Source organism: Danio rerio, chromosome 19, assembly GCF_052040795.2.
Source record: "Danio rerio strain M-AB ecotype USA chromosome 19, GRCz13ab, whole genome shotgun sequence".
In the NCBI taxonomy this organism is placed as follows: domain Eukaryota; kingdom Metazoa; phylum Chordata; class Actinopteri; order Cypriniformes; family Danionidae; genus Danio; species Danio rerio.
In genome coordinates this window covers 22,116,490-22,131,504 of record NC_141039.2, presented here as the reverse complement: position 1 = coordinate 22,131,504, position 15,015 = coordinate 22,116,490, and the positions used below count along the sequence as shown (strand labels likewise).

The 15,015-nt window shown below is 34.6% G+C and overlaps 1 protein-coding gene across 1 annotated transcript in view; it reads right to left on the bottom strand.

The window, feature by feature from the left end:
- Nucleotides 1-770: 770 nt before the first annotated feature.
- The window catches only part of osbpl3a (oxysterol binding protein-like 3a), a 104,997-nt gene continuing 90,752 nt past the window's right edge, over nt 771-15,015 (bottom strand). Inside the window, 1 exon segment of the mRNA NM_001004646.1 lies at nt 771-1,141. Within this exon segment, the coding sequence (NP_001004646.1) occupies nt 1,045-1,141 (97 nt within the window). The 3' untranslated portion in view covers nt 771-1,044.

The following is a 15,015-nucleotide window of genomic DNA, read 5'->3' as shown; positions in this document are numbered from 1 at the left end:
GTATACTGATGTAACCTGTCCTTAATCTTCTGAAAGCAACAGTGCCCATCTGTGTAAAGTTCAAGTGTGTACCCAACTAAAGAAAGTAATGTTGTGTTTATCATATTTCAAAAAACACCACAACCAGAAACAGGACCGCAGTTATCAAGTGTAACAGGAACAGCACGTGAGCGCATATAGACTGTCGCTTTCCACATACATACACAAAAAATGTGCAATCTTTTTTTGATATGTTTGACAATTTCTTTTCATATATTATTACATTTTCTATTATCATCGTCCCTTTAAGGAAAAATAAATCTATTTTCAAATATATTCATGGATCCTATATTCCATAATTACGACTGAGTGAATTGTTGGAGTCAACAACTGAGTCAAAACTTTGGTGTTCAAACATTTATATACAAACTTACCTAATGTGAATGTCATATAAAATTCAGTCCAACATTGCACTCAAAATCAATTATTTTTTAACATGTATATAAATAAGGAATTATATTTTGCATAAACTCTATTTTAAGACCAAGATTCACTTTTATGACAATTATGCGCCTTAAATTCTCATTCCTGTAATAATTTGACTTTATAAAATATTTTGTGCTGATTAAATAAAATTGAAGGGCAGCACAACACACACTACCACATTGAAATTTAAATGCCTAATGCTTTTAACATGACAGAAATGAGATATTATTAATATTACTAATTATTAATATTTATATTATTTAGATTCAGTAAAGGCAATTTCTTTAACGTAATTTTTTTGATTATTGGATAGAAACAAGAATAACAGAAAGACTTTGAATGGAAACACTAATTACATCCAGGCACTTATGAAAGTTATTGGTCAGTGCATTTGCAAGGCAGTTTGTCAAGACATAAATGTGTTTCTAAAGATATTTTCTATATAATGCCATAAATGTTTACATTTAACAAAGATAAATACCAATACAAAAACATCAACATATGCACAGTACACATAAAGCCCACACTGTTAACAAGATTGCACTAGATAATATATACAAAAAAAGCATGGACTGTTGGTCACCAGAGTACAGGGAATTCTAATTTGCTGAATCCAGGATCCTTCCTGAGCTCCCAATATGTGCCATTGCTCACCCATGTGTCGTCTTTAGCACGCCTGATTGAATTAACAAAACTGCATTACAGACAGAAACTCGTGATGAAAACTTGAATGCAAAAACAACCACGTCTGTGTTCAAAACACAGTCACTTACTTGAAAAATCGGGGGGAGTGGGTCATGTTATTTTCTTGCAGGACTCTCCTCCTCTCTCTCTGAAGGACTTCAATTCTTTCTTTCTGTTCTTCTGCTCCGGCAACATCACCCTCTTCAAGTAATCTAATCAAAAGTGGGCCAATAAACAGCCGATGGCATGCAAAATTGGCTTTTAGAAGAGGTTACTTGGGGAAAACATACTTGAAATGGTTTGAAATGTGTGTGTACCTTTGGTCCGGCCTAAAACGGGTGTCTGTTGGGGGCAACAGTGGCTTTAAACCATCCTCCAATTCATTTAATTGAATTGCAAACTGGGTGAATCCATAGTACTGCTCATGGTTCTCAGGCATAGGATCTATATTGAGATACATGAACAAAAACAGTGCTGTATTAGCGCCCCCTGAGGTCAACATTCGCAAGTTAGGTATTGAATATGAGCAAGTGTTTTTAGCCACAGATGAACTTAAAGTTAAAAAGTGAATTTTCAGATTCACTAATTTCCTTTTACTGCATCAAAAGTATTGTTTAATAAAAATGTAGTCAGTTAAACAGACTTAAATTCATTATTTGTTCAAGAGTCACACAAGATGAAGTCATGTTTTTAAACTAATTTCGAGAGGGGAATGTAATATGATTGATCTCAACTGGTCTCTCATTCGTAGTCCGCATTATTCCAATCAGATTGATCAAGGCCTACAATAAATAGACTGATTTTACCCTACTTCCTTATCTTCATTTTGGAAGAATCCCCCTTTCCACCCCATCTCCTCCTGTTCCTTTTTTACTAGGTGGAGCTTTCGAGACCTACCTGATCTCCTACCCCCTTATATGCTAACACACCTGGCAGGATCCCTCCTGAGCTCACTTATTTCCAAGCTCAAGGTTCTTTCCCGGGACAGCATGCCAAACCTGCAAATTCTCTCCAAAAAAAAAAAAAAAAAAAAAAAAAAAACTGCCTAGAGTGCTATGGCAGGATCTACAAAGTCAAAAGTGTGCAAGTGCCGAATCTTCTGAAATACATCAGAGTACATTTTTTGATAATGCTTTAAATAAAACAGGCAAACAACTTTGTAATCTTAACTCTTTGATGCAAACAATTACATCAGTATGATTAGTCTAGGTTGGTCTCTAGAGCATCCGATGTCACTGGTGTAATTAGAAAGTTCAGTGCATCATTGGTCAACTGCTAAATTTAAACTATGGCTAAACAACAGCTAAACTAAGGCTAAATTGTTCCCTCACACCCAAAATAACACTTTTTGTAACTAATTCTTAGTGTGATAGGTTAACTCTCGCACTGGTTACGTACTGAGTGCTTCTTTTCCAAAAATTGCTTCTTCTGTTACACCATTTTTGAAACTTGAACCATGCCTAAACATGAGAGTCCAACGGTAAATAACTCTAAAGGTGTGCGTTAATGCCATTTCATTCATTTAAAGTTCTACTGAAAACATCATTTCGATCTTCAATGGCCTGATGGGAAATAACTACGTTTTCAGTTTTAGATGAACAATCCCTTTAACATTGGCCAGAGATGGGAGACGAGATAAACTAACAGACATACTGTTCTACAAGCAGCACAGAGAACACTAGCAATGACTGATCATTGATGTGCTATACATGGGCTTCATTCAGTTTACTTGTTGATTTTGTCCTATGTGTGGCTTATTGTTAAATTGAAAATAACTAAATGGTAAAACCTCACTGTTCCTGATGCATGGAACTGTTGATAAATATCCTAAAATACTGAATGGCAGTGCAAACCCTCTGTCTTCAGAAAAGTCCAGATGGTACTTTATTTTTTTAGATTTTCTTTACACTGCTTGACCACTACCAGTGGAGCTTCTTTGTTTACAGTGCTAACCAAGAAAATGCTGATGTTCTATAAGTGCCCAACACATGCAGAGATTGAATTTGCAATCAATTTGTATTTACTTTATTTAAAAAAAGATAAAATCAAATGAAATTGAAATAATTCACATATATATATATATATATATATATATATATATATATATATATATATATATATATATATATATATATATATATATATATATCATTTGAATTCTTCTACATATACATAACATTTGCTTAAAAAATGACAATCATAATCAGCCATAATGTTTAGACCATTTAAATACAGTTAAACAGTTACTGAAACTCACTTGCTCTCCAGATGCACGTTGCTGAAGGCGGTTTGCCCAGATACAAGGCCTCGTTCCACTTGCCAAACAAGGAGTGAATGATACGCCCCTCCAAATCAGTAACCAGACCCTCTACCTCATTAGCATTCAGACCCCCAGACCTTGACTGAATATAAAGATGGTATGAAAGTTAATCATCTGTTTAAAAACAGGATATATACACAAACCATTCATAAAATGAATGCAGAACATGTGGCAAGACAAACACAGACGCAAACACACACAAGTGGAATTAATTCCCCACAATAGTTCTCTATTTTAACTGAATTTGATGATATAATATTGATGCTTCAATCTAAACTACCTGTTTTTAATATGCGGTTTTCAAGTAATACCTGAATAAATCTTCACTAAATATTAGTACCATGCAGCCCAGTTAATTCACAGAACAAAAGGCAGGCTTAGTGCCATATTTCATTTGATTTTTTTAAGTGCAAAGACATAACACTGTAGGAGTTCAAGTGAGGCCATTAGAGAATACATTTTGGACCTGGCTAATTAATTGTACTATATTTTACATCTTACTTGACAAGGAAATTTAAAGTTAATATTATAAAATGAAGGCAATAAAATATATCAAATTATTATCAAATGATATTTTCCTGCTAATGTGTGTCAGTTAAAGAGGCATCCAAGTAAGAAAATCCACAAAAACTCTGACACCTTTTGCTTTTGTTGTAGATCATAACACACATAACTGTCATAACAATCATAAATGCATGCGATTATGCATGGATAACATGGAGACTAATGGTATCATATTCAAAAACTTGCATGTCAAATCCCATTTTTAAAAGTTAGAATGTTCAAAGAAAATCGAAAACATTTCTTCAGAAATCAAAGAAAACATTGTTGTATAAACATAAATATGAATAAAGGATAAAACGTTTTCAAACAAAATGAAAATTGAATTTTGAAAGTCCACTGAAACCATATTTGTTCAAGTTAAACAATATTTGGTAACACTCATAAATAAATCTAATTGAAACAAACATTTAAGAGGGCATTTTTTATGCTTTGAGGTACACAGGAAGACACTGCCACCTAGTGGTAGTTCCTGGCAACAGCCTTGTTTTGATAATTTGACTTCCATGGCGTTTCTCATTGACATATCTCATAACAGTTTCACACTGGAAGCACAAGCACAGCAAAAGGTTGTGTACTGATTAAACATTCTCATCCACTGTGTCACCTATTTCCGGTGTTCACCCCATAATCAGGCATGTGATTTGATTTAATGCTAGGCAAAATGCTCAGCTGTGATGCAACAATGTTCCTCTCTCACAATTTATTTCAATTTATAAATTATATTTTAAACAGAGAAAGTTGCATGTGAGTATGGAATACACCAGTGTACAGTACTTGTGAACACGCACCCTATACTGACACTTAGGAGAAAAACTTAATCATAATTGTTCTTTTATTTGAGCACAAATGTATTCTCGTGGATTTATAATACAGGATGATTTAAAAAGAATACCACATTTTTAAAAAAAAAATTGAAAACTCTACAAGGAAGATTTGTCATCAATTTAAGGAAGCTCTGAAGTTTCACACCGAGGAACTAAAAGAAGGATTAACTGTTATACCAGAGATGCTACAGAGAGTGTGGAACGAGTTCGAGTGGCAGGCTGAAGTCACTCGAGTGTCTGGAGGGGGTCATATTAAAGATCTATGAACTTGTTTTTTACTGAAAAAAGTTAAGTACACTTCACATTGATTAATTACCCAAGGTTCCATCATGTTTCTTTAATTGAATACAGATTTTCAAAGTTGTGGTATTCCTTTTGAATCCACCTGTATAAAAATACTGAAGACACATGGACAACTTTGACTAGAATTTTTTGGTACCTTCAAGACTGTCGTTTATGGAAGATCAGAGAGTTCTGATTTTACCACAAAAACCTTAATTTGTGTTCAGAAAATGAAAGGAGATCTCAGAGGTTTAGAACAATATGAGGATTAAGTACTTGTTAATAGAATTTTACTTTTTCACTACTAAAACTGTATGGACAAAATATCCTGGCAATAACGTTTTCATGCATTTTAGTATAATTAGTATTTTATTTGACTAAGAACACTGCCCCGGGGCTTTAATTCAGCATTAATTGTGCAGCACAAATATACACTGCCAATTCGACTCGGCCCTGTTACAAACTACTGCACCATCTTTGCATGCATTGTAAAGAATGTTGTCTGTTAACATGGATGGCACTATAAACATAAGGTGCTAAAATATCCAGTGGGAAACAGGTCTAATACATTACATACCTGGTCAAAAAAGTCACCACTCCCCGCCACTATAGTGCATATTATCTATATTTTTACTTATCTTGCTCCTCGAGACAATGCATTTTGAACAAATGCATTAGATTTACATTTCTGTAAATAATACCATCTTTTAAATGGAGTAGTTTTTCCTACTATGAGAGTCAATGATTACAGGATTTCAACATTCTTCAAAGTATCTTCATTTGCATTCAACAGAAAATATGAAACTCATGAAGGTAAGGCAGCACTAAATGGTGAGAGAATGTTTGTTTTTGTGTGTACTATCACTTTAACTGTTATATTTTAACAAAATTTAGTTTAAAAATATGGCTAAAGTTATTTTAACTTTATGTAGATTATAAAAAGATTGCATTAGTTGTACTAGTAAATTTTGTCCTTATGAAATCTTTTGAAACAGATATGTGAAATTAAGAAAATCGCGTCAATGTGGTATGACTTGGTTCTTTGAGTTTTGCATGTCCTAATGGTCTCACCTTAAGAAATGTGATTTTGCAATGACTGACATCTCCAGTAGTGTTCGAGTGTTTAATTGACATTTCCCCATAGTGCTCGATCCAGCGCTGACCACTCAGAATGTTATGAATGCATGAAGTGACCTTACTCCACTCATAACGATCCCCAAAACTGAGAATGAGCAAGTGATAGTGTGAGACAACACATGATGTAATGGAAGCGAAATGGGAAGCAGAGTAATTCAAAATAGAATGAACTTACCCTGGCAACTCTAAATGAGTGACTCCCATGGGAACAATCTCCATCGATTTTCCCCAAAACTTATTCTTCCAGCGCATATCTAATGAAGAAAAGCAGAAAAATGCACATCCAAATCCTGCTAAATGCTTAAAGATTTGCCACTGACAAAATGCGCATCACTTACCTTGCCAAAACGTGTAGCTTTTAGACTCGCAGTGGCAAGCAGACACAGGTGGATGGTGACTGACCTAAAGCACACAATGTAACAGTGCATGTAAGTGCATAGCCTTTTGTTTAGATATAGAATTTTTTATTTTTTTTTTATGTGCACTTACTTGTTCAGCAATGAAGCGGAAGCCCTTATCTGCCCGCATACACTCGAATGTTTCTCCCAATATAGGATTAAATGGTTTTCCTCCTGCTCTAGTGAACGAGCATGCATAGGCAGAAATAGCAAATGCTGCTATATAAACCTGCAAACCCACAAGAGGAGGATATATGGTTAAACATAGGACTGTATAGTGATGGTTAATAATCACAATTATTATTATAAGGCTCTCTGGAATTCTTGACTCTGATTGGCCAATCATGACATTCAAGGACTATCATTCTTAGATAACAAACGTAACACTAAAACCTGGGTTTAACCAGGTACTACAAATCATCTTGAATGTTACATCGCTGTTTTTTACCGTTTCACGCCATCTTGTGACTAAACAATAATATTAGTACTAAGTAGACGAATGTAGGCTGCCTTCTGTATTTTATTCTGTCTGCAAGCATTTGGTTTAATTAAAGATCTAGTAAACAGTTACAGTTCAGACCAATACTGTGTCTAATAATTAAATTTTGTGGAAAATAAAGCTGTGTGAGAGCATAAATTTGACTGGGTAACCAAATGTTTTGTTGTACTTCTATGTGCAATGACAAATAAAGTCTATTCTATTCAAATAGCTTGGATGTACATCCATTTGGTTGTTTGTGCAGAATAAAATCAGCCTTATACAACAGCAGCTGATAAGTATGTTAAGCTTTATTATTGAATTTATTTTGCAAAAACATTATCAAGATGGTTTTTAGCACAGAGGTTGTACAAAGGCTTTGCTTTAGCAAACACAACCCCAATTTATACAGTCAAGATTCTTGTTTGTAAATATATTTTGCAGTTAAGTACAGTTCAGTAAAATTAATGGCTTAAATAAATTTTCTAATCATTCACATTAAAGTGTACTTTCACACTGTTTTGTCTGTTAAACACATTAGTATATCTTTCAAAGAATGTTACAAACTACTATCAGTGGACTTTCACATTGAGAGAAAAAAAAAAACTACTATGTAAAATGTTATCACTCAAAGCAAAATTGTAAAATTTCTATGACTTTTACTGACTAAAAAGCTGCATTTCCACGACTAATTAGCACTAAGCAGACAAAAGAGAAAATAGATTTTAAACACTACAGCAAAGCAGACCTGGAAATGCCTTATTTAATTGAAGAGATGTTATATATGAAAAGTTATTCATTTTGATTTGATTATAACTATAACACAACAATAATTAATACTTTAAATGATTCTTTTACATCAATTAAAAACTTTAAATACTCAAGTACTATTTATATATACAAATCATAAAACATACCCTGACTTTCAATGTCTGGACTAGCCCTAAAAAATTCCATGCATTTCAAGAAACTCCATGACCTGTGGTCAATGTAAGTCAATGGCTACTGATGTTCAACAGTCTTCACAACATCATCTTTTGTGTTTACCAGAAAAAAATATCAACCCAGTTTGAAACTACTGGAAGGTAGTAAATGATGACAGAATTTTCAGTTTTGGATGAACTGTTTCTTTAAGCACTAAATCTGTTTTATATTTTACAAAAATTTCATTTAGTCTTTTACATAAGAAAGTCAGTCATGTTTGGAGGTATAGGTATCAACTTTTTTTTTTTTAAAGATGGGGGGCTATTATGGGTTTTTTATGATCCTACATGTACTATGTAACACAGCTCTAAGTGAAGTGAAATATCCAGCTAAAGTTTAAATCTGAAAGTGCATGTTTAAAACTATTGATTAATCTATAATAGAGTTGACAAGTAGTGGTCAGTGTGACATTGATACAGAACTCAAGCCCCGCCCATTTGTTGACCGCGCAGACCTGGGAATAATGAACCCTCCCATCCCTGCGCAAACACTGCGCAGAAAAAGAAGACATACACTGTAGCAGATCATGGTTGAATCATGTCAGGAAGAAGCTGTGCTCTGAAGTGTGAAGCCTCCTTTCCACTGCACACGACAAACGACCAGCAACAGACCGGAAGTCATTCATTTCCAATGGAGAGCAGTCCAGGAGCTGCGTTGAGTTCCGATCATCTCTGTATGCGGAAAATTCGGATCCGATTTGAGCTGCGGATCCGTTGAAATATTTGAACTCCTGCGACTAGACCGTATGCGACCTGCCGACCGGATATGATGTATTCCAGTGTTGTCCAAGCAGATCCGTGCGCGCGAGATGAGAAATAGTTTATTTGGTTATTTTTTGAATTATAAAAAGTCTATATGTAAAAAAAAAAAAAAAAAAAAAAAAAAACTTCTGTTTTTCATAAATGTAAGTAAGAAAGCAATAAAAATATATATTTTTTAATATCTCCACATTCCCTCCAATATTTTAGCGGTCTATGAGTTTCTAGTATTCATTCATCCATTAAACTATGTAAACACACAGAGAATAAAGGCTCTTGCTTTTGCCCTCCTTTTTTCCGGACACCGAATCAGCTTCCCTCCCCCAGGGTGCAGGACAACACTGAAAATACTGTGCGGCTGCCACAAGGGGGCGTATTCCGACAGTCGTGTCCAAATGTCGTGTGCAGTGGAAAGGCGACTTGAGGGAAAGTTATTTTCTTTACCCAAAGATGAGGCTGTGAAGAGTTAGTGGTTGAAGTTTATTTTTGCAAAAATACCTCAGCATTATAGCCCAAGCCTTGTGCTGTGTTCCAGTCAAGTGCTTCAGCAATCTACACGCTTTCAATGGGGGATTAATTTGCCGTTTGTTAAAGGAAGAATCAGAAAAGACTGTTGATGTATAGGACTTTGTCAGAGCTTGACAGGAACTTTACAGTACACAGTTCATGGATCAGTTTCTTCCTCCATTTTACAAGTGTAAGTAACTTAAGTGCGATTAAAATGATTTAATTGTGTTTTGTTACTCGTACTATATCTGGTTAACTCATTATATTGTCATTTCGCGTTTAAAACCAAGTTTTAAATTAGGCTGAGTTCATTTTGTTTACAGATTTAAATGTGTTTGTGTGCTCACGATTCACTGCCGTTTGTCGTTGGTATGGCCACCGTCAGCTGTTCCTATACACATGTGGTGGTCAAGTTTTAAAATAGATCAGCTTATGCCACTTTGTGGATTAACAGTGAATGTGTGTCATAGTTAAGAATAGGGCAATATGCTGGTGTTATACTGCATTGCACTCACACATACACTCTGCACTCTGACTGCTTCAACAATGTTGATAAGCCGTGGTGGGCATTTCTCTCTGTCTCACGCTGAACACCGCTGACCAATCGCAACAGACATTGCATTGCCAATGCATATTACTACTTATAAAATACATTTTGATATATCCATTGCAAAAACTTACATAAGTTTTGGCATTTAAAAGAAAATTTGAATACAGTGCATTGCTGGCCATTCCATTCCTACATATATACAGATGGATCTAAAGATTGATCTCACCATGCGCATATGTGGGTCGTGTGTGTTTGCAGCAGTGTCCAGCAGGTGGCAGTATTCAACTTCCTCACACAGTCTCTGCAGAGTGTTCATGGGTTCATTGAGTTGAACAGGCATGGCCACTTTTGACAGGTCTTTACCGATGTTACTGCGCAAGATACTCCACAGATTCACACTCTCGTTCATGCGTGCACTTGGTAAACGTGCTCGCCGCATCACTACGCTCTCATTGCCATTACCTGAAGACACTAAAACACACAACCGATTAATTAAAAAACAAAGCTTCAAACAGGTTAACTCAAAAGTGTGTGCTTCCCAGTTTCTCACCAAAAATCTCCCTCATGTTGCCATTCTCATTCCTTCAAAACTCTACTGATGTACTGTCGCTTACATCACTGACGTAAGAATCATCATCAGACACCTGGTCATGAATAAAAAAAATAAATAAATGTTCAAAATGGTCATGATGAAATTCACATTTACAGTGTACTGTGTATATATATATACACAGTGTACATATATATCGTTTAAAGACGATTTCCATACATTTTAAGACCTCATCGCCACTTTTTAGGTTTTAACCAGTAACACTGGGGGCACTTGAACTTGTATATTTACTAAATGTTTGTTGTAAAAAAATTTGAAAAAAAAAAGGAAAAAAAATTGGCCAAATTGCCCAATTACAACACCGATTTCTGTTTTAGAGAATTTTAGAGAAAATGCTTGAATGTTAGAATTTCAGAAAACAGAAAAAAATCTAATGAGTATATGACAAAAATGTTTTTTTTTTTTTGCCTTTAATCACAGGCTGAACCATCCGACTTAACTTAGAAGTAGAGGCAACTTTAGTCATGATTCACACCAAGGCTCAACCTACATTAGTGTGTGCAGTTAATGATTTAATATAGATTGGATAATTTAAAAATATTAAGTAAATCTACAGTTTTTAAATTGTTACACAAAAAAATACCCGCACAAAACTAAAACATGAGACATGCTGAATACAAACACTAATTCAATGTCTTCTGGCAGGTGGCACCTACAGCAAAACTTGAATAACAGTGCTTTGTGGGCTACCAGCTAAAAATCAAATCTAGCACGAGTTTATCATTTCATAATCTACACAGCGTTTCAATATTTGCTGATTAGATTTAAACTTTAGCATAGATTTAAACATTGTATAATCACCTTAAATTTCTGTAAATTGATTGATGAACTTTTAATACTTTACAAGACCTCATGGACACCCTGATTTAACCTATATATTTTTATTTTATTGTGCATTTTTAATGTGCATTTCATGCATTTTCTCAGTGTCCCATTATGATAGTTTAAAGTTTAAAGGTTCCTAAATTTGTTTTATGCTGAGTTCACACTACACGATTTTAGCACTGACTTTCACTCACCAACAAGTTGTGAAATCTCTGACAAATGTCTGAAATCTGAAGCAAATACACAAGCAGCAATCACGCAGTGTGAATAATCAAAGACGCAATCGAAGAAAATTGCAGACATGTCACAAAAGCCTGTGAAATATTTGGCATGCTAAAATATCTGGAGCGGTTGACGATTCAAAAACACACTGTATGAAATAAGTTGACCTATACAAAGGATCTAAACCCAAAGAGAAAGCGAGATACAGAGCATCAGAGAGTATGGGGAGGGGTTATAGACAACATAATCAGAGTAAACGATTACATTAAACAGTAACATTTGTCTCGCGACTGTCATCACTGGATAGCTTGCATCGGAATTTGTAGAGCTGCACTTCGGTGAATTCACTCTACAGTGTTTGAACTTACAACAGTGAAATTGAAACCACACTAAACTAAATTAAACTGAACTCTAACTCTGAAATCTGGACTTTACTAGAACCATGTTAAGCTGCTTTGACACAGTCTACATTGTGAAAAGTGCTATATAAATAAAAAATAAATTGAATTAAATCAACAAAGAAGAAAAATTTGCTTGACTAACCACAGCACATCACAAAATCGTTTTTTAACCTCCAATTTTTCCCTTTCGTTGCAAAATGCACATTCCTGTCCCCTGCATCTCCACAATCATCTCCTCTTACATAATCTTTTTTCTTTTTCACCCTTTCACAGAAAATCCACGCACAGGCCATGTGAATGGCAAATTATTTAAAACAGTTATTGCGGGGTACCATTTCCAGTCTTGCACGTGGTGTTATTTTCTTATCACTTTTCAAGAGTGTTTACAAGACATACCGAGTTGTTGGTGATTGGGTCTAGTGTTCCAATGTGTTCAAAAGTTCAAACCTTTTGTGAGTGACTAGTATATTACTTGCATCACGTTGGAAACTAGTAGTTTAACGTATAACAAATCTCACGGTTTGGATCATGCAATGGTTTTTGAGTCATGGCTCGGACCATTTTTCAGATCAGCAAAAAAAGGGAGGAGGTAAACGTTATTTGCTTTCTATTTACATAAAAATATTACTGGTTTTAACGAACAGAAGTTACAACCTGTAATTTTAATAAAAATAAAAATCAAAAAAAGAACCAGATGAAAATAAGGAAAATATTCAATACAAAAAAATGATCTTCGCTACTGTTGCTAATAATGCTAAATATAGAAATCTAACATCTTGTAGAACATATCACATTTATTTTTAATGAATGATTGAACAATTCACACATAAAACTTGTTTCATTATAGTTGGATCTTTTTTGAAAACCTATTCAGTGACATAATTTTGATGGTTGTTGCCACCAATTGGTTACACAATGTAATTGCTACAACATGCACCAGCATTAGGTTATATTAAACGGTGACTTTAATCTTTACCATAAACATTAGTGTTAATATATGAACTATAAACTGTTATCCCATGCAGCGCTTCAAAAGATGAATAAACATGCAAATCATTATCATTTATTATTTACGTTGCACAGGTTTGAATTGAGATCACAACCTTTTAATGTTTATTTGTGCATCTTTGAACTGAATGCATTAAAGGGCACATAGTTTACCCCTTTTTATGATTTAATATTAATATTATGGTTCTTCTGAGTGTGTCAGTTTAGATTCAGTTCAAAACACAGTTGAGATTTTTTTATTATAATGTGTTCAAAAGTGTCATGTTGGGGGTGTGTACACTGCTTGCTGTTTTAGGGGTGTGTTGATTCATATGAAAATTAGTTTAAAATTCCCGCCCCAACGTAACAATGGGGCGGAGTCAAGAGCTCCCCCGCTCTGTGTTTGGCAACAAACAGGCAAATAGAGAGAAGCAGCATGAGAGAATCAGAATTCAGCCATCCATGTACGCCTCGGACACAGACCAAGCAGAGTACACAATCATTTGTGTCTTTGTATAGTTTTACAGCCAACTGTGTGCAAGTTCCGAGCTTGTACACCTAGACTAAACTACACACACTGAATTAACTTTGACTGAGGCACCGGACTCCTACGTCAAGGTCGATCTAAAAAACGCTCCAATTGGTCCATCGCTTTTATCTTTTTTTAAATTGAAAAAAAAATAGACTGGCTGTGTTTATATCACCCCAATATGGCGGTCTGTACACTATACCTACACATATGTCTGTCCAAACAGCTTGAAAAGTAGATGTTTCACCATAGGTGCCTTTTAATGCAGGCTTAACAAACAGTGACAGAAAACACCTTTAATTAATAGCCTAAGAAAGCATTTAGGTATGTCCCACAACAACTTTTCCCATCATCGTTATATTTTACAGGGAAGCCAAAATGCTTTCATAAACGTGATTTGAATGACGCAAAAGGCAATAAATTACATAAATAATTTATGTAAATTTAATACGTAAATAAAATAATTTTATTTACAATAAAAATAACTTATCATGTAGTACAGTATAGGTGTATGTTTCTGTTCATACTGTATGCAAAACATTTTTATGGATACAAACAGTTGGCATTTCTGTGAGGAGTTTGCATGTTCTCCCTGCCTTCGTGTGGGTTTTCTCCGGGTGCTCCAGTTTCCCCCACAGTCTAAAGACATGCTGCAGGTGAATTGGGTAGGCTAAATTGTCCATAGTGTATGAGGGTGACAGGCCCAGACGACAGGAATGTGTAAAAAAAAGTCGTTATCATATGGACAAGTCTAAAATGGCTTGTTCCAAAGAGCCGACCCCGCAACCATACGGGACTAAGGCCAAAGAAGAAGAAGATTGCATAACGATGGTTTGTTCTGCAAATTGTTGAAACAATTATAGCTTAAAGGGGCTAATAATTTTGACCTTAAAATGGTGTTTTAAAAAAATGAAAAACTGCTTTTATTCTAAAAATATTATCAGACATACTATGAAAATTTTCTTGCTCTGTTAAACATCGTTTGGGACATATATTGGGACGTATAAAAGAACAAAAATTCAAAGGAGGGCTAATAATTCTGACTTCAATTGTATCTCAGAATACAAACTTGTTTTTGCTCTGTTTCTGTGTTTAAGTGTTTGTGTATGCAGCCAATTTTATCTTAAAACTTGTGGCCCATTTAGCTTAACCAATCCCTCCTACATAAAATTACCCTTTTTACCCCAAAATCATGATTTCTTATTAAATTAAATGTTTATATTGGAAAGACGAGATGTAATGATTCACTTGACTCTCGATGCGATACAATTCATGATATTAATCTCACGATACACGGGTTTATTATGATTTTTTAACAAATTTATTTGAGATGGATTTGCGGAGAATAGGTTAAACAAAATTAAGACACCCTTTCTTTTTTTTTCTCAAATGCAAAAAAACATTTGTTTGTTTTTTACTAATTAAAATATTTTGCAATGACTGAATTACAATTTTAAAACAAAATCCCATTAAAAAGTAAATAATACGAA